This window comes from Sus scrofa, chromosome 8, assembly GCF_000003025.6.
Source record: "Sus scrofa isolate TJ Tabasco breed Duroc chromosome 8, Sscrofa11.1, whole genome shotgun sequence".
Classification (NCBI taxonomy): Eukaryota; Metazoa; Chordata; class Mammalia; order Artiodactyla; family Suidae; genus Sus; species Sus scrofa.
The window spans coordinates 38,420,605-38,438,545 of NC_010450.4; the positions used below are offsets into that span (position 1 = coordinate 38,420,605).

A 17,941-nucleotide genomic window follows, 5' to 3' on the forward strand; every position below is an offset into this window, starting at 1 on the left:
TTAGCATTTCTCTCTACCTTGGTTTCCTGGACTACAGAATGCTAAAAATATATCTATGTTACATTCTGTTGTAAGAATTATTTAATGTAAAACATTTAGCTTAGTGCCTAGCATCCAGTGAGGACTCAATACATGTTAGTTCATATTATTATTTTTAGGGTTGGAAGCAACTTTTGCTAAAATTCATACAGGAAAGAAAATGTCCATGAATTTAACACTTTATGATAAGCTGCCTTATGACACTGACTGTAAACTCCTTGAAGGTAGGAATCATGCTTTATATTTCCTTGGTGTCTTAGAAGCTGCTTATTCAGCACAGTGCAGGCAATTTTTCAGATATTGGTTTGAAATTTAATTGCCTTGGGGAGATAGCTGTCCTGGTCATTGTATAATGTACCAGCAGCACTACAATGTCAAAGTGTAAATCTGGGGAGTTCCCATTGTGGCTCAGTGGTTAAAGAATCCAACTAGGAACCATGAGGTTGCCGGTTCGATCCTTGGCCTCGCTCAGTGGGTTAAGGATCCAGCGTTGCCGTGAGCTGTGGTGTAGGTCGCCGACGAGGCTCGGATCCCGCGTTGCTGTGGCTCTGGAGTAGGCTGGTGGCTACAGCTCTGATTAGACCCCTAGCCTGGGAACCTCCATATGCGGCGAGTGTGGTTCAAGAAAAGGCAAATAAGACAAAAACAAACAAACAAAAAACAAAGTGTAAATCTGAGTATCATTATCTTAGGGGAAAAATGTTTTTAAAGGAAATCAGTGGGAATGTTAATTTTTTTTTTTTTTGTCTTTTTAGGGCTGCACCCGAGGCATAGGGAAGTTCCCAGCCTAGGGGTCGAATCAGAGCTATAGCTGCCAGCCTCCACCACAGCCACAACAATGCTAGATCCCAGCCGCATCTGTGGCCCACGCCATAGCTCATGGCGATGCCATATCCTTAACCCACTGAGTGAGGCCAGAGATCTAACCTACATCCTCATGGATGCTAGTCGGGTTCAATACCACTGAGCCACAACAGGAATATTAAAATTTGAGATACTGATTTTAGACAAAAACCTATAACTTTATCAGGGAGCTGTAATAACTCATTCAGAAAGCTTAAACCTCACTGACCTGAAAGAGCCGAGAAAACACGTGAAAAGTAAACACTGCACAGGACCCATCGGTGTCAGACAGCATCTGATTGACGTGGCAGCGCCAGGCTTCTTCTTCGTCATCGTATGCAACTGGCTGAAAAGCGGCGATGATGGCAGAAAGAAACGGTGACGGCAGAGGTGATGTCTGTACTTCTGGGAAACCGTCTTGCTCTTCTTCATCTTGACTGTTAACACAAAGAAAATCATTACAGTGCTATCTTAAGTTCTATTCCCATTATTACTGTGTAAGTAATGCAGTGTATTCTTTTTTAAGTCATCTAATAGATTATTTGTTTGTTTGTTTGTTTTGGTCTTTTTAGGGCTGCACATGCGGCATAGGGAAGTTCCCAGGCTAGGGGTTGAAATGGAGTTGCAGCTGCCGGCCTACCCAACTGCCACAGCAACTTGGGATCTGAGCCTACACCACAGCTCACAGCAATGCCAGATCCTTAGCCCACTGAGCGGGGCCAGGAATCGAACCTGCATCCTCATGGATACGCGTCAGGTTTGTTACAGCTGAGCCACGATGGACACTCCAAGATTATTTTTTAGTTACACACGTTGATTTAGAAAATGTACAACCATTTAAGCTTTGTAAGAAAGCATGAATATGCAGATTTTCGTATTCATTCTTGTTCTATGGAGCATCTTTGGAATTAGAAATCTAATTTCCCATGACTGCCTTAAAACAACCCAAGTCCTACAGCAGGCCAGGCCTATAGAATACTTTCAGTAACTTCTATGAATAATACAGATTAGAATGGTTTCATTTTAAATGGTCAATTTCTATTTGAACAAGCCCAAATTGACAATGATATTATTATTACCATTATTATTATTATTATTTTGTCTTTTTGCCATTTCTTGGGCCGCTCCCGCGGCATATGGAGGTTCCCAGGCTAGGGGTCTAATCGGAGCTGTAGCCACCGGCCTACGCCAGAGCCACAGCAACTCGGGATCCGAGCCGCATCTGCAACCTACACCACAGCTCACGGCAACGCCAGATCCTTAACCCACTGAGCAAGGGCAGGGACCGAACCCGCAACCTCATGGTTCCTAGTCGGATTCGTTAACCACTGCACCTCGACGGGAACTCCGACAATTATATTATTATTTTAAAGATGATTTTTGTCATGTACTTTTGTATCAAAGGCTATATATAGGATGCTTTATGTCTTTTTTTTAGGGCTGCACTCACAGCAGATGGAGGTTCCCAGGCTAGGGGTTGAATCAGAGCTACAGCTGCCAGCCTACACCACAGCCAGAGCAACATGGGATCCAAGCTGTGTCTGTGATCTACACCACAGCCCAAGGCAACCCACTGAAGGAGGCCAGGGATCGAACCTGTGTCCTCATGGATACTAGTCAGATTCGTTTCCACTGAGCCACAATGAGAACTCTTATTTGGTGCTTCATATGGGTTGTTTTCACTCAGTCTTCACAGCAACTCTGTGACAGTTAGGTACTATTAGGACTCTAGTTTTTTCATCAATGAGGAAGGAAAAAAGTTCAGTGAGGTTAAATGATATGCGAGACAGAGCTAGAGTTTGAACCCAGGACCATGGGTCTGTTATAGGCCATGACACATCCCATGTACTTAGCAGTATGGCAGTTAACAGATCTGACTCAAAGAAACACAAGATCTGTCCATTTTCTTTGAAGAATTTCTAATCCCAACAGCCAGATCATATATCCAAAAATGAGACAATGGAAAGAGATGTATTTGGGTTGGGCATCCTTTAAAGACACGTGTGACTCTGGGTCTTAAAGATGAAGAAGTGTTTGGAGTCGGATTTCATAAAAAAATATGTCAGGGTCTTAAAATTGCATGTGTTGGAATTTCTGCTGTGGTGCAGCGGGTTAGAAGAATGCTGTGTTGCTGCAGCTGTGGCTTGGATTCAATCTCTGGCCTGGGAACTTACATATGCTGCTGGTGCTCCCATTAAAAAAAAAAAAAAAAAAAAATTGCATGTTTCATATTACAGGGTGGCTCCACAAGGCTTGACAAAAATTACAGAGCAAGTCACATGGAAGAGAGGGATCTGAGATGACTAGGGGGAAACAATCAAAATGAAGCAGACACTTGAAAACTCACTTTGAATTCTACTTCAAGGAGTTCCCATTGTGGCTCAGTGGTAACGAACCCAACTAGGATCCATGAGGATGTGGGTTTGATCCCTGGCCTCGTTCAGTGGGTTAAGGATCTGGTGTTGCTGTGAGCTGTGGGGTAGGTCGCCGACATGGCTTGGATCTGGTGTGGCTGTGGCTGGCAGCTGTAGCTCCAATTCGAACCCTGGCCTGGGAACCTCCATATGCTGTGGGTTTGGCCCTAAAATAGAAAAAAACAAACCAACCAACCCCAAACTCTATTATCACTTGAAGTATAAATGAAAAGCTTTTACTGTAGGAGTAAAACTCTGATATAGCTGATTACTAAACATTTTTTATATAACAATAATTATCAAAGGGCTTCAAGTTGTTGAATAGGGAAATAGACACACCAATGGAGAGTGCATTAAATGAGATGCCTTTGTAAGGAACATTATTTTGAGCCATAAATATTTATAAAATAATAAAAAAGCAAAACAGTAGGTACAGATATATCATAATCCTAATTATAAAACTGTGGTACGTAAGTTATATAACAGCCATCAACACTTTCACAGTTTTATGTAATAATTATTCAATTTCCTTAGCTCATGAGTGAAAAAAAAGTCCTATTTGAGAATTCTTCATACTTTGTGATAATAAATTTTAAATGTGTGATGCATAAACATTTTAAAGGAGCCTGCTCACATCTGAAGGCTGTGAACATAAGAAATGATCACTTCCGCCCATTTTATAAAGTCAAACTTTAAAATGATAAAATGACCACTGATAACAAAACTATAAAATAATTTTCGGACTATATTCCAGATTTGTTCTCTTATCACAGATGTTCACTCTATTTTTTTTTTTTTTTTTTTTTTGGTAGGGCCACACTCATGACATAAGGAGGTTCACAGGCTAGGGGTCCAATTGAAGCTGCAGCTGCTGGCCTGCACCAGAGCCACAGCAACACAGGATCCAAGCTGCATCTGCAACCTACACATGGCAACGCCGGATCCTTAACCCACTGAGCGAAGTCAGGGATCGAACCCGCAACCTCATGGTTTCTAGTCAGATTCGTTAACCACTGAGCCATGACGAACTCTCAACTCCGTGATTTTGATGCTTGGCTCTGGCCAGGACCCAGTATCAATGGGAACATTTGGCCATTTGGCCTTCACTCAGCATAGGCACTTGGCGTACTTCTAAATGCAGGCTGCCCCTCACTATGCTCTGAGAATGGCCTGTTTGTTTTGTCTTTCAGTGAATTCATACACCCACGGCAGTAACTCACTTTATCTTTAAAGATAACGACATTATGATTATAGACTAGAATACAGAGGAGGGGGAGTCGGGACTCCGGCACAGAGGAGCATACATGTGAGATGACAGGAGAGAACGTGCCATGTCATTATTGAGTCTGTGACACACTGTGTCCTCACCTGGACAGGCCGGAGAAATCCGCTTCCTCCTCTTCACATCGTTCGTCAAGTTCTTTCAAAGCTAAGGTGACGTCTTCTTCGCAGACTGACCCGGGGTAGCTCTCGGGAGCTGGAGGCTCCGGCGTGTCAGTTTCCTCTAAATCAAGAATCCCTTGACACACGAGAGAATCCTGCTGTTCTTGAATAATATACGATCCCTCCTCTTCGAAGGCTGTAAGAACCTGTTCCTCCTTTAATACTGAGCTTGTATCCTGTAAAACAATTGCATTTTTTCCAGACTTTAAAAACATTGAAAAAAGAGAATTTTACCAACACACAATGAATGGCTCTTGGCCCTAATCTGCATCTGTCTTATTAGCCAGTCTTCATTTACACCGTTTAATTCTTGGAATTTTTGGAACCCTGATCATATAAAAATTGTTTTTTACAAAGTAGTTCCTCGACATTATCGAATTAAAATATATATCACCTATTACCAAATAGAAACATCAAGGAGATCTTTATGCCTTAATAGGATTTAGGTGTTTACGTAGAAATATATCCTTTGGTGAACACCCTCTCTCATCTATTTTAAATAGGTGTGGAAGGCTGTGGTGTGCAGCATCTTCATGTGGTATCTCAGTTCCCAGACCAGGGATGGAACCCCAGGCCCAGCGGTGAAAGCACTGAACCCTAACCACTAGACCAACGGGAAACTCCTTCTCATGTATATTCTAATTCTACATAAGTAGAACTTTTTAAGTTTTCTCGTATTTGAGATGTCATTTCCTTCATTACGCTAGACCCTTCTATCCAGGGAATTCTGGATAGAAGGGAGATAATTCAAAATAGTTAACCCAGGGGTCCTTTGTGGCTACCCGTGAATCAAGAGGAGGTCCCGCATTGCTGTGGCTGTGGTGGAGGCCGGCAGCTACAGCTCCACTTTGACCCCTACCCTGGGAACTTCCAAATGCTGCGGGTGCGGCCCTAAAAAGCAAAAAGCAAAAAACCAAACAAAACAAAAAGAGGAAGTCCTGACCAATGAGGAGGTTGCTGAACTGAAACAGGGAGGGCAGCCTTACAAGTACCTGTGAGCTGAACACTTGACGTAAGGTTTGCTCTCAGGTTGTAAGACCACAATGACTCATTCAGGTTTGAGTACTAACAATGCTTCATCACCGAGTCAGGATTCAGAAAACACTGGGAAATTTTAGACTGTTGTACTTCTTCTTATTGTTATTTTTTAAGTTATTTCCCCAATAGAATTTATTTTCTACTGTACAACATGGTGACCCAGTTACACATACGTGTACACATTCTATTTTTGCACATTATCATGCTCCATGTTAAGTGACTAGACATAATTCCTGGTGCTCACAGCAGGACCTCACTGTAAATCCATTCTGAAGGCAATAGTTTCTATCTATTAACCCCAAGCTCCCCAGCCACCCTGCTCCCTCCCTTTCGGCAACCACAAGTCTGTTCTCCAAGTCCATGATTTGTTGTACTTTTCAGAATGAAATGAGCTTCAGACCCATTTATCTAAAAGAATGATTGCATTCTCCTAATCCTTAGCAAATGATGATGGAAATGTGCATTTTAAAGTACACTGGTGGTGTTTCCTGCCTATCCACTGTAACATTACTGAAATAATGTTGCTGTGTGTCTGGCACAGAGTAAAAATTCAACAGATATTGGTTGAATGAAGGAACTACTGCTATTGAAAAAGAAAAATATTTCTGGGTGTATATCATGATGTTATCAGCATCAATGTGAATTTGCATGGACATCAGATTTTAATCTGTTTGAAAATAAGCACAAATGGTCTCAGAGTTTTAGGAATAAAAATCAGCTTCTTTCTGTACTTAGACTTCTTTCTGTTACTACTTCCTTGTACAGTAGTTTCTCTTAATTTTTTTTCTTTTATTAAAGCACAACTGATGGACAATATTTTTTTTTGAGAGTTGCAACGTCTATTTCAGGTTCTCTCTTGTTTTTTTTTTTTTTTGTTTTTTTCTTTTTTGCCACACAGGCAGTATGCGGGAATTCCTGGGCCAGGGATTGAACCTACGCCGCACAGCAGCAACCAGAGCCACAGCGGTGAGAACGCAGGAGCCTCAACCTGCTAGGCCATCAGAGAACTCCCTGATGGACAATATTGTACCAATTTCTGCTGTATAGCAACTTATCTCTTTTTCACGGATTAAAAATAGAATTTTCCTTCTGAGTTATGAAAAGTAAGTGAAATCCAGAGCCCCTGACCTTAGACCAGCCTGGGTCTTAGTTTACTCATCTGTAAAATTCCTGTATAAAATAAAGGATTTTGACCAGATCCTGGCCTGGGGGCGCTGGGATAAATTAATAAGTAACCATAATTGGTGTGCAAACCAATAATGGGGTAGGCCAATGGGCAAATGATAATAATATATAGTAGAGAATGCTAAGTGTAGGGTAAATAGAAGCAAATACAGAGGACTACTGGTTCTCAAAGATGGGAAAGGGGAGTTCCTGTCGTGGCGCAGTGGTTAACAAATCCGACTAGGAACCATGAGGCCAGGGTTCGATCCCTGGCCTCGTTCAGCGGGTTAAAGATCCAGCATTGCTGTGAGCTGTGGTGTAGGTTGCAGACTTGGCTCGGATCCCGCATCGCTGTGGCTCTGGTGTAGGCCGGGAGGCTATAGCTCCGATTTGATTCCTAGCCTGGGAACCTCCATATGCCGTGGGAGCGGCCCTAGAAAAGACAAAAAAAAAAAAAAAAAAAAAAAACAGACAGGAAAGAGCACATCTGGTCAAGGCAATGGAGACTCATCTCTGTGAAGAAAACAGCACATCATGAGGTTTGACAAGGATGGGGGAGCAAGAGTGTTATGGACTGAATGTCCCCTTAAAATTCACATGTTGAAACCCTAACCCTAAGGCCATGGTCTTAGAGGAGGGGCCTTTGAAGGTGTTTAGGTCATGAAGGTAGAGCCTCCACGGATGGGTTTAGTGCCCTTGTAAGAAGAGGCCTGGGAGCTGGCTTGTTCTTTTTCCACCTCCTGAGAACACAGCAAGGAGAGCTAGCAGGAGGAGGGGCCCTCACCAGACAGGGATCTGGCACCTTGGACTTCCTGCCTGCAACTCTGAGACACACATTTCTATTTCTAGCTAAGAAAGACAGGGTTTCGGAGTTCCCGTCATGGCTCAGTGGTTAACGAATCCGACCAGGAACCCTGAGGTTGCAGGATCGATCCCTGGCCTTGGCTCAGTGGGTTAAGGATCCAGCACTGCCGTGAGCTATGGTGTAGGTCACAGAGGAGGCTCGGATCTGGCGTTGCCATGGCTGTGGTGTAGGCCGGAGGCGGCTACAGCTCTGATTAGACCCCTAGCCTGGGAACCTCCATATACCAGGAGTGCGGCCCTAGAAAAGACAAAAAAAAAAAAAAAAAAAAAAAGACAGGGTTTCAGGGGAAAGGACTCAGAAGATATGGAGGGCACAGAGACATGGCAGGAGGACACAATGTGTTCTCAGGGAACACTGGTCTGGAGTCAGTCACCCAGGGAGAGCAGCAAATTCTAAGTCTTCAGAGAATAGTACTTCATAAATAACAAAGTAACCATTCCTTAATCACGCCAATAGCTCATGTCTCCATCGGAATTTTTTCCTTAAGGATTGGGCCAAAAAAAAAAAAAAAAAGATTTGGCCATTAAAGGGGGAAGCGTTAATTAATTATCTGGAAAGACAGTTTGAGTAATAGTGCTCAAGGTATTTCTATGCCTAGAATGTTTATTGGTGTTAGCTTTTCCTTCTACCTCAGTTTGAACATACCGTGTTGAAATAACCCAGACTTCTCAGTTTAATGCCTTCACTTTTCATCAGTGTACACCTGTTTTGTTGTTGAATAATAATCTGAAAACAGATGTTTTACCTAAAATTATGATTTGTAGTTTATGCTGAAATTTTCTAATAACACTTAGATTTCATGACAGCACTTTTTGGCTAATGGAATGGATTCCATTGTTGTATGTGGATTGTTGAAAATCAAATTTTCTTGTACTTTACCTTATTATATAATGACATTCTCTCTCTCTCTCTCACACACACACAATCAAGGGTTCATTTCCTATAAGGAATAATTTCTGTTGTGTCTGAAATGGTATCTAAACTATTATAAATTCGAGAAGAAATCCCTCTGTGGAGGTTTCTTTGATAAACACAAGAACATAAATCCTGCCCAGAGCTCAAAAATATTTCGATATGTTATAGAGAAGGGAGGGACAAACTGAGCTCTGAAGTTTTTGTCATGATGTAGAATGCTTTAGCCTATTCTGTTTTATCTTCCTGATATTAACATAATTTAAAGGAAAAAATTCAAACATTTCTAAGGTTTTTTCCCTATAGTTCAAAAATATTTTGTCTATTAAAATTAATTGTATTCTTCATCTTAAATTGCTTTATAGCAATATATATTATACGAAACTCATATATAACTCTATATAATAGAGTTATGGTTTTATTTCAATATCTCAGTGTTTTCATACTTTTTTTTTCTTCTTTTTTGGCTTCACCCACGGCATAGGTAAGTTTCTAGGCCAGGGACTGAATCTGAGCTGTAGCTTCGGCAATGCTGGATCCTTAACCCACTGTGCCAGGCCAGAGATCAAACCCATGCCTCTGCAGCAACCTGAGTCGCTGCAGTTGAATCCTTAACCCACTGCGCCAGAGCAGGAATTCCTTCATACTTTTTTAAAGGGGCAATTTGAGTCACTTGACACTATTCTACACATTAGGGAAAAGCAAATTAGGCCAACACATCCAATAGATATAAACTTAATTATTCTCTTGTGGATAGCCATTCTTTTACTGTCAATAATAAGAATTTTCATGTCAATGGAACTATTTCTAAATGAAATGATATGTTTTAAGAATATCTCCTTCACTCGCATTTGCCAGTGTCACAAAGTTTAAAGTGATAATGAAATGCACTGCTGTAAAAGAAAAAAAAAAAAACAACATAGTAAATTAAAGTGTTTTTCCTTTACTTAAAGTATCCTTAGGAAGTTTATAGTGCCTTAGAAGTAGGTCCATTAGGTATTGCTAGACGAATGAATGTCTCATCTGAAATACATATGAATTTCCAATTTTATCTCCAATAAATGTGAATGACTTCCAGGAGGTAGTTTACTCACTATTATTACAGCTATTTTAATAACCAAAAATAAAAGATTTCCCTGGGAGTTCTGTCATGGCTCAGTGGTTAAGAACTTGACATCGTGTCCATGAGGATGTGGGTTCGATCCCTGGCCTCGCTCAGTGGGTTGAAGATCTAGGGTTGCCGTGAGCTGTGGTGCAGGTTGCAGATGTGGCTTGGACCCAGCATTGCTGTGACTGTGGCATAGGCTGGCAGCTACAGGTCCAAGTCAACCCCTAGCCTGTGAAATTCCATATGCTACAGGTGTAGCCATAAAAAGAAGGAAAAAGAAAAAAAAGAATTTCCCTGTTGGTTAACTAAATGAAATTAACATATACAACCATTAATCATTCTGCTTTTGTTAAAAGGTATTTCTAGCATCAGTCTGCTGTTTTCTCTTGTTTCTAATGAGACTGTCTTTTTACCCATAACATGCCATAAGCCATACCAGACACAGTAGATTAGATTATTAACTAGTAGCTAATACTCAGGTAACAAGCCTTCCAACCCTGAAAGGAATATATAATCTACTTAAGGTGCAGTTCTAAACACCGTCAGCCCCTCCTGTAAACATTTTCCTCTCTAAGCACTCGGTCAGTTCAGGCCCTTCCTCTCCTGGTAATATTCTTCTGGTTTGTTTCCTCATCTCAGCCTCCTCCAATCCTCCCTCCACACCTTAGTTGGAGGCTTTGCTAAAACAGTTGGACCGAAACCTTCCTGATGACAGATAGTAAGCTCCACGTGCCAGGTATAGGTACCAGAACCAACTTTCCCTTTGCCACAAAAAGAGCAAGATTGAAACACACAAACAAATGAAAAGCACTACTATTATCTTCTCTGTCTCCCTTAAGAGACAGTGGACAGTCTGAAGACAGGGTCACGCCTTAATCATCTTTCTAGCACCTAACGGAATGCCTAGCATCTAGTGAATCTCAATACTCTCTCTGTTGAATTGAATTCTCTAAACATCAGCCATATCAATATGAGCATTTAAAAAACTGCCCAGAAGTTCCCATTGTGGTTCAGTGGGTTAAGAACCCGACCAGTATCCATGAAGATGTGGGTTCAATGCCTGGCCCCGCTCAGTGGGTTAAGGATCCAGCGGTGCCGTGAGCTGTGGTGTAGGTTGCAGACTCAGCTCAGATCCTGTGTTGCTGTGGCTGTGGTGTAGGCCAGCAGCTGTAGCTCCAATTCAAACCCTAGCCTGGGAACTTTCATAGGCTGCAGGTGTGGCCCTAAAAAACGAGAAAAACAAAACAAAACAAAACCTGCACAAATGCCTTCATTTCAAAACACATCTGCTTACTATAAATATGTACACTGTATCATCATCATAACAGGAATGTGAGATTGCAACTTAGATAATAAGATCTAATAACTAGGTTGGTCTAGATCTAATAACTGCATTAATTTGGTTAACAGTGAAAAAATATAGTATTTTCTGAATACCAAGGCATAATAGTACATATGACAGAGCTATAGCATTAGTTTTTTGAAAAGTATCTATAATAAAAAAAATTTTTAAAAAACTAAGAAAACTAATACTTACTTATTTTTGGTCAGTCATTAGCTTGGAATCTGGCTTACTTCTCACAGGCCTTTCCAAAAAACATAATGCTAGTAGTTCCAGAGGCTTTCTAAAAGGTTTCGTTTAACCAACTGCTAACACAGCTGGCCTGAGGTTTTCATCCCAATTACAGCACCAATCACAAAAACCCAAATACAAAGCAAAAAGAGAAGAAAAAAAAACCCACACAAGCGGTCCTTCAAAGAAGGCACAGCACCACAGAAGATGCTCCCCATCCCCAGAGAAGCGCCTGTACATTAACTAAATCACATTCTGCAGCACAAAATGCTCATTACAAACACTCAGGGTTATTTTTAACCTGTAGGTTATTCCTTTAAGCCATCTTTTTTTTTTTTTTTTTTTTTTCCTTCTCAATCATCAGATTTGACTATTGCACTCAGAGCAAGCCAACAGGTTAGAAATACTGGAAACAAATCAAATAAGTAGCATATCAGACAAAAACCCTTTCGAAAGAAACAAGCAAGGGGTGTAACGGATTGCTAAAAAGAGCCAAGATTGGCCATGCACCAGCCCCCACGGCTCCCCACCTCAGGCAGCTGGCTGTTAGCATTATCTAGAGAAGCTTCCAAACTTGGGGTTTCATCTCTGATTTGCAGCACTTCTTCTGTGGAGATGCTGCCAGTGGACTCTTGAGCCTGAAGAAGTAAATCAGGGTGCTCTGGCAGGGTGTCATCTGCAGCAGAATCATTGTTTAACTAAAAGGAGAGATGGTTCAGTAAGGAATTCCTTTATGAGTCAGTGACGGTCACAAAGGTCATAAGAAACATTTTATGTCGTAAGATGCTGGGGCCATAGTTCTAAAGAGCTTCTCTGACTTCCTAAAATGACCTTTCCCCCTCAGTTCAGTCTATGCCAGAATTGGTGCTGTGAATGCAAGCAGCTAACCCAGTGGCAGAAATGAAATAACCATTAACGTGGCTCTGTTTTTCACTTTTTTTTTTTTTTTTGCTTTTTAGGGCTGCACCCACAGCAGTTGGAGGCTCCCAGGCTAGGGGTCCAATCAGAGCTACAGCTGCTGGTCTCCACCACAGCTCATGGCAACACTGGATCCTTAACCCACTGAGTGAGGCCAGGGATTGAACCTGCATCCTTATGGATAATAGTCGGGTTCGTTAACTGCCGAGCCATGATGGAAACCCTCCCGAAGTCCTGTTTTAAAGAAGAGGGTTGGTAATGACCACAACCACACGGCGTGTTGGTGGCATGAAAGGAAATAGTACACACTGTCTAAAGCCACCTTGGCCTGGCCATTCAACAGCACCAGCACTGCCAGCACTTTACCAGCAGACCCAATGCAATTAGCTGGGCCAAACTCAAGAGAGGCAGGTCAAAAGCACTTAGGTAAAAGTAATTGCAGCTGCTGTCTGGTCTTCACTCCGATCAGACCCCTAGCCTGGGAACCTCCATATGCCATGAGTGCAGCCCTTAAAAGCAAAGAAAAAAAAAAAAAATTAAGCAGTGCTGGTGTTTGCACTGATGCAGAAACCTGTGTCATTCAAGGCAGGTTGGGGGTGGGGGGTGGGGTGCTCTAAAAGCGCCCAGCCCAACCCAGCATTACCTGGAGAGAAGCAGCTAAGGAAGCAGCTAACTATCAAATGCTGGTTCTGCTATAAATAATAAAATGCTCCACTGCCACTACAAGTTTGTATTTCTGTTTCAGGGTGTGCATCCTACCCTCACGGAAATGAACATCGGAATATCGAGAAAGTCATTCCTAAGTTGGCGGTAAAGAGAAAGAGGAGACCAACTGTGTAGGAAAAGGTCATGGTACCATCTGCGTGCGTGAGAGTATCTGGCTTGCTGTGAGTGCCGCTTCTTCTTCTGAGGACTCATCCGTGTCCTCCTGGTTTGTTAGGTTCAGGCTAGGGGTGCTGCTGGAACACTGGTACTCCTGGAGCGATGGGGTGTCCCCTTTGTCAATACTGTCCAGTGAGCGCCTGCGGACTCCCCAGTTGAAATTGTCCATACTTTCACCCTGGAAAAGCAAGACATCATTTCTAAGACCTCAAATGCATGCTCATAAATATAGGAAATGTAACTACACCGGGAGAACACACACCAAGATGAAAATTACTTAATGCATCGTCATAAGCAGAGTTTCAATCAGCCCTTCAATTTCTTGAAACGTTTAAAACATCATTCAATAGTCCTAATATTTAAAGAGATCAAAATATTTTGGTTGATGACCTGCTTTAACCAAAGAACTCTCTTGGCTTTCTCTCTTGTATGACTGGGGACCAACTAGAGCTACTACCTAGGCCATTTCTAGGCTAACACACAGACACAGATGAGACCACAAGGGCGACAAATACGTCACAGATGACAACAAATAAACACTCCACAACACCAGGCTGCAACTTACCTGCAGCTCCTGGTTGGCAAAAAGGAAAACACACAGAATTAGAAAGAACGAAGACAAACATTTAAATATACACTACACTTTTGGGGGAAATTCTTTGTGATTTCTCAGACCCAAAGACTGATTCAAGCTCTGGATTAAGCTCTGTGCAGGAAGCCAACACGTGATTCAGCTTACTTTTTTATGCAAGATATATTGTGAAAAAGTCAGAGACAGACACTTAAAACAACATTTCTATGATACATTCTGGCAACACAAACTTTTAAGAAAAGCTCCGAAGTTTACATAGATTTAATACTGGATACAACTGACTTAAAATACCCACATTCAGTTGACGACATATGGGTTCACAATTATTTTAGCCTCTAGGATGGTTCTGGCTAAATCCAATGGTCATTTTTTTTTTGCTACAAAGTACTTTAAAAATCAAGATTATAGTTATCAAAACAACCTTTGCCAGCTGCAAAAGGTCAACAGGAAATATGACAAATTTCAATTCCCTGCCACTTACAGATTTATATAAATTATGTTTCTGCGATTCCAAGATGATCCTCCTTTTGTAAGGATATAATTCTTACACTCTTTCTTAAGCCCTGATGTGACGAATTACAGTGAGTTGGCTAGCAAAATATGACTGACGTGCATTTCTTTCCTCAAGAGGGATTGTCCAGAGTAAGAGGTGTTTAGATCTCTTTTTTTTCTTTAACAAAAGCAGGGAGATACTCAGTTCAAATTAAATTTAAAATAAAATAAATTTAAGATGGCAGTCGACTATGCAAAACCGATGAACAAAATCAGAGTTGCTCTGGTTGGAAAAGCTGGCTAAGAGCTCGGCTCATTGGCCCTTGGATCTTTCCATTTCTCAGGTACTCTAGAAGCCCTAATGCTCTGAAGGTCAGAGTTCTAAAGCCATCTTCCTAAAACATCATTTCAAATGTCATGCTGTAGCATCACACATAATAATGACAACAGCCCTCCATATACACTTGGTGCATGGATAAATGTGCACCCTGGGCTTTCAAGGTTGGGGGATTATTTGAGAAGTTTCACATGATGAACTTCTTTGCAGAACAGATACTGACTCACAGACTTTGAAAAACTTATGGTTTCCAAAGGAGATAGTTTGCGGGGTGGGGGGATGCGCTGGGGGTGTGGGATGGAAATACTATAAAACTGGATTGTGATGATTGTTGTACAACTATAAATGTAATAAATGCATTGAGTAATAAAAAAAAATGCATTATTTAAGGGGAAAAAAAAAGTTTCATCAGCAGTTGTGTTTTGCAGCCAAGTATTTCCTGTTACCATGTTCAAAGCCAGACTATCTTTAGGTTTTAGAAAATCTCTCATTTGATTTGGCCTACTTACGAGGCAAAAATTAGCTTCACCCTCCCCAAATTACTGTGACTTGAAGCAAAGACAGAACTACAATAAACAATTTTCATTTATTCTAAGGTTCTATTCAAAAGCCACATTTATTACTAAGAACACTTTAGAGTACTGGGTGAACTTGAAGGCATTTACAGTGTTCTTAAAATTAAAAAGAAGGCAAACAAAAAGAAAGGACCTGACCATTACACAAAATGTCAAGAGCCTGTCTTTAGAGATTCTAAATTCTGAACTGAAAAAAAAAAGCAAATAACTACAGAAGAATTTATTCGTGGCTCATGCCCATGAGGTAGGGCAGGGAGTTTTTTGAATCCACCGCACTTAACTGTGCAAGTCTGTGCTAGCTCCTACAGCGTGTTTTTTAAATTGTGGGAGTGACAGCAATTTTAGAGCGTGGTGACCTGCTCTTTTTGGGGAAAAAAAAAAACCAAAAACTGAAATGAAAGGAATAGAAAATATCAGTGTGCAGAGCATAGAGGAAGGCTGCCTATTCTTGAAACTTTTATTTTAGAGGTCTCTCTCTCTCTCTGTATATATATAACTGGATGTGATATAAAATGCGTGGGCAATGACCACAGTTAAAAAAAAAAGTTGAAAAGCCACTGCCCTATAAGATGCTGAGTGATACTAGTTCATTGGCTCCTGTGAACTAGACCCGTGGTATCTTCGGGAACATGGACATGGAGAACTATGACACAGAGCCTGTGCTGCGCTTCAGCCAGCAAAAGGGCATCTGCGGGACTGAGGCACACAGTCAGACTGCATGGCTGCAGGGGAGGCTGAAGAAACAGGAGGACCTCCCGAAAAAGGCTTCCTGTCAACAACTAACGGGGTGACGTGGCAGAGGCCATGAACTCTCATGCCTCCACTGCACCTATTTGAGCCCAAGGAAGCGTCCCTGCAGATGAATGGCATGTGCATTATGTGAGCGCATGTAATGTCTTTGCAGAGAGACAGAGCAGCGACATGGAAGGAATCCTTGATAGCAAGGCCTTTGGGGCTCTTGAATATAGATATTTATGACAGTTGTATTTATTTACTTATTTATTGGCCGCCCATGGCTTATGGAGTTCCCGAGTCAGGAACTCTGTCTGAGCCAGAGGTACAACCTATGAGGCAGCTGCAGCAATGCTGGATCCTTTAACCCACTGTGCTGGGCTAGGGATCAAAACTGCATCCTGGCGCTGTAGAGATGCTACTGATCCCACTGCATCATAGCGGAAACTCCTTTTTTTCTTTTTTCTTTATAAAAATTGTAGAATAAATATTTTGTGATCTGTTTGATGTAAACTTTTCCGGTTTAGGACATGGTTGTTTAGCAAACTGATGTATCAGTTGCAGGAACAGGTCTTGAATAGACTAACACACCAGGGCAATGGGCAAGCCTATGCTCTTTGCCACAATGATTGTTCTAGAAACTGGCAAATGTCCCCACTAGGGCCAGTGAAATGTGACAAGAAGTGTGCTGAAGCATTCAGGAAAGGGGCTGCTTCTCTTTCAGGAGAGCATTTTTGGAAGCGACCCTCGCTTCTGCTGAGCACTGCTGTGTGTGGACATAAGCTGACTTGCAGAGAAGAGCAGAGCCTGGACAACTGCAGAGAAACAGTCAGAAACCTCCCCACATCTTACCGAAGCACGCTCTAACTCTGGGCTAGCTCCGCTCTGAGCTAGTAAATCTACGTTTTGAGTTGGATTTTCCATTTAAGAACTATCTAAACGGACACAACTATCAATTTTCTCTAACTGAATCAATGGAAAAGAGACAGCCCTTGGTACTGGCTGAAATGAGGCATCTGAGGGAGCTGGCTTCATCCTAGACAAAGCAATGACCAGTGTCACAGGCAGAATCTCAGCCACAAGAAAGAGATCTAGAGAGCTGAAGCTGCCTTGTCAGTGAGTTTCAGGGCCACCCTCTTTAAAACTGTTTGATAAATTTTAATAGACTTTTTACTGTTCTGCTGCACATTAATGTATATAGCCTGTGCACACATGTGAGTCTAAGCATGCTCAAAGATAAAAAAAAAAAAATACTTTTTTACAGCAGAAATTGACACACCACTGTAAATCAACCATACTCTGATGAAAAGAAATACTCTTGAAAAAAATCCATTTTTACTTCATATTTTTAAAGATGAAAAATTAGACGATTCTTTAATTTCAGACGTCGTCTGCTGGTGACTAACTGTGCTATTCATATTTAGATCCCAAATTCGATTTTTACCTTTGACCTTATGCTGACCTTAACAAGGAAAGATCCTGAGGTTAAATCCTTCATTCGCATGATCCTTAACTATAATGATCCTATACATACTGTAAAAAAAAAAACCCAAATCCTTACCTCTGCATCTTCCAACTCAACATCTAAAAAGTCAAAATCCTTGAAAACGCCAAACTGTTGTTCACTGCTGTTATCTTCCACAGCGACTTCTTCCTCATGAATTATGTCCTCTGTTGCAGAAATGAGGCTAGTCTGCTGGTCACCGACTTCCAAATCCTCGTTAGAAGAAAATACAACCTGACTCCCAGCCAAAGACAAAACAAAACAAGACAAAAGGCCATCCATCAGCTTTGTCACTCTGAATGTGGGCCATCAGTGGCCCCAGAGCCACCCCAGGCCTCATCTGTCCATGGGCTGAGACTCTAACTGGGTCTCAAGTTTAACTGGGTGAATACTGAATTAGCAGAGTGGTCAAATGTCACCAAGACAATAGGTTTTTCATTCTTCGTTAACGCCACTAAGTTTTGGGGAAGTGAGACAAGGCAAGCAAGGAGACAATCATTTCTGTTTCTT

General features: G+C 41.6%; 1 protein-coding gene across 14 annotated transcripts in view; it reads right to left on the reverse strand.

Moving 5' to 3' along the window:
• FRYL (FRY like transcription coactivator) overlaps positions 1–17,941 on the reverse strand; it is a 350,059-nt gene that overhangs the window by 24,825 nt on the left and 307,293 nt on the right. For 10 of the 14 annotated variants that reach the window (XM_021101188.1, XM_021101182.1, XM_021101176.1 and 7 more), the window contains 5 exons: positions 17,489–17,665; positions 13,174–13,377; positions 11,930–12,097; positions 4,665–4,915; positions 1,112–1,319 (listed from right to left, as the gene is read on the reverse strand). In XM_021101188.1, the coding sequence (XP_020956847.1) occupies positions 1,112–1,319; positions 4,665–4,915; positions 11,930–12,097; positions 13,174–13,377; positions 17,489–17,665 (1,008 nt within the window). Of the gene's footprint in view, positions 1–1,111; positions 1,320–4,664; positions 4,916–11,929; positions 12,098–13,173; positions 13,378–13,764; positions 13,774–17,488; positions 17,666–17,941 lie in introns of all 14 variants that reach the window. The other 4 variants (XM_021101186.1, XM_021101187.1, XM_021101185.1 and 1 more) reach the window with 1 other exon arrangement.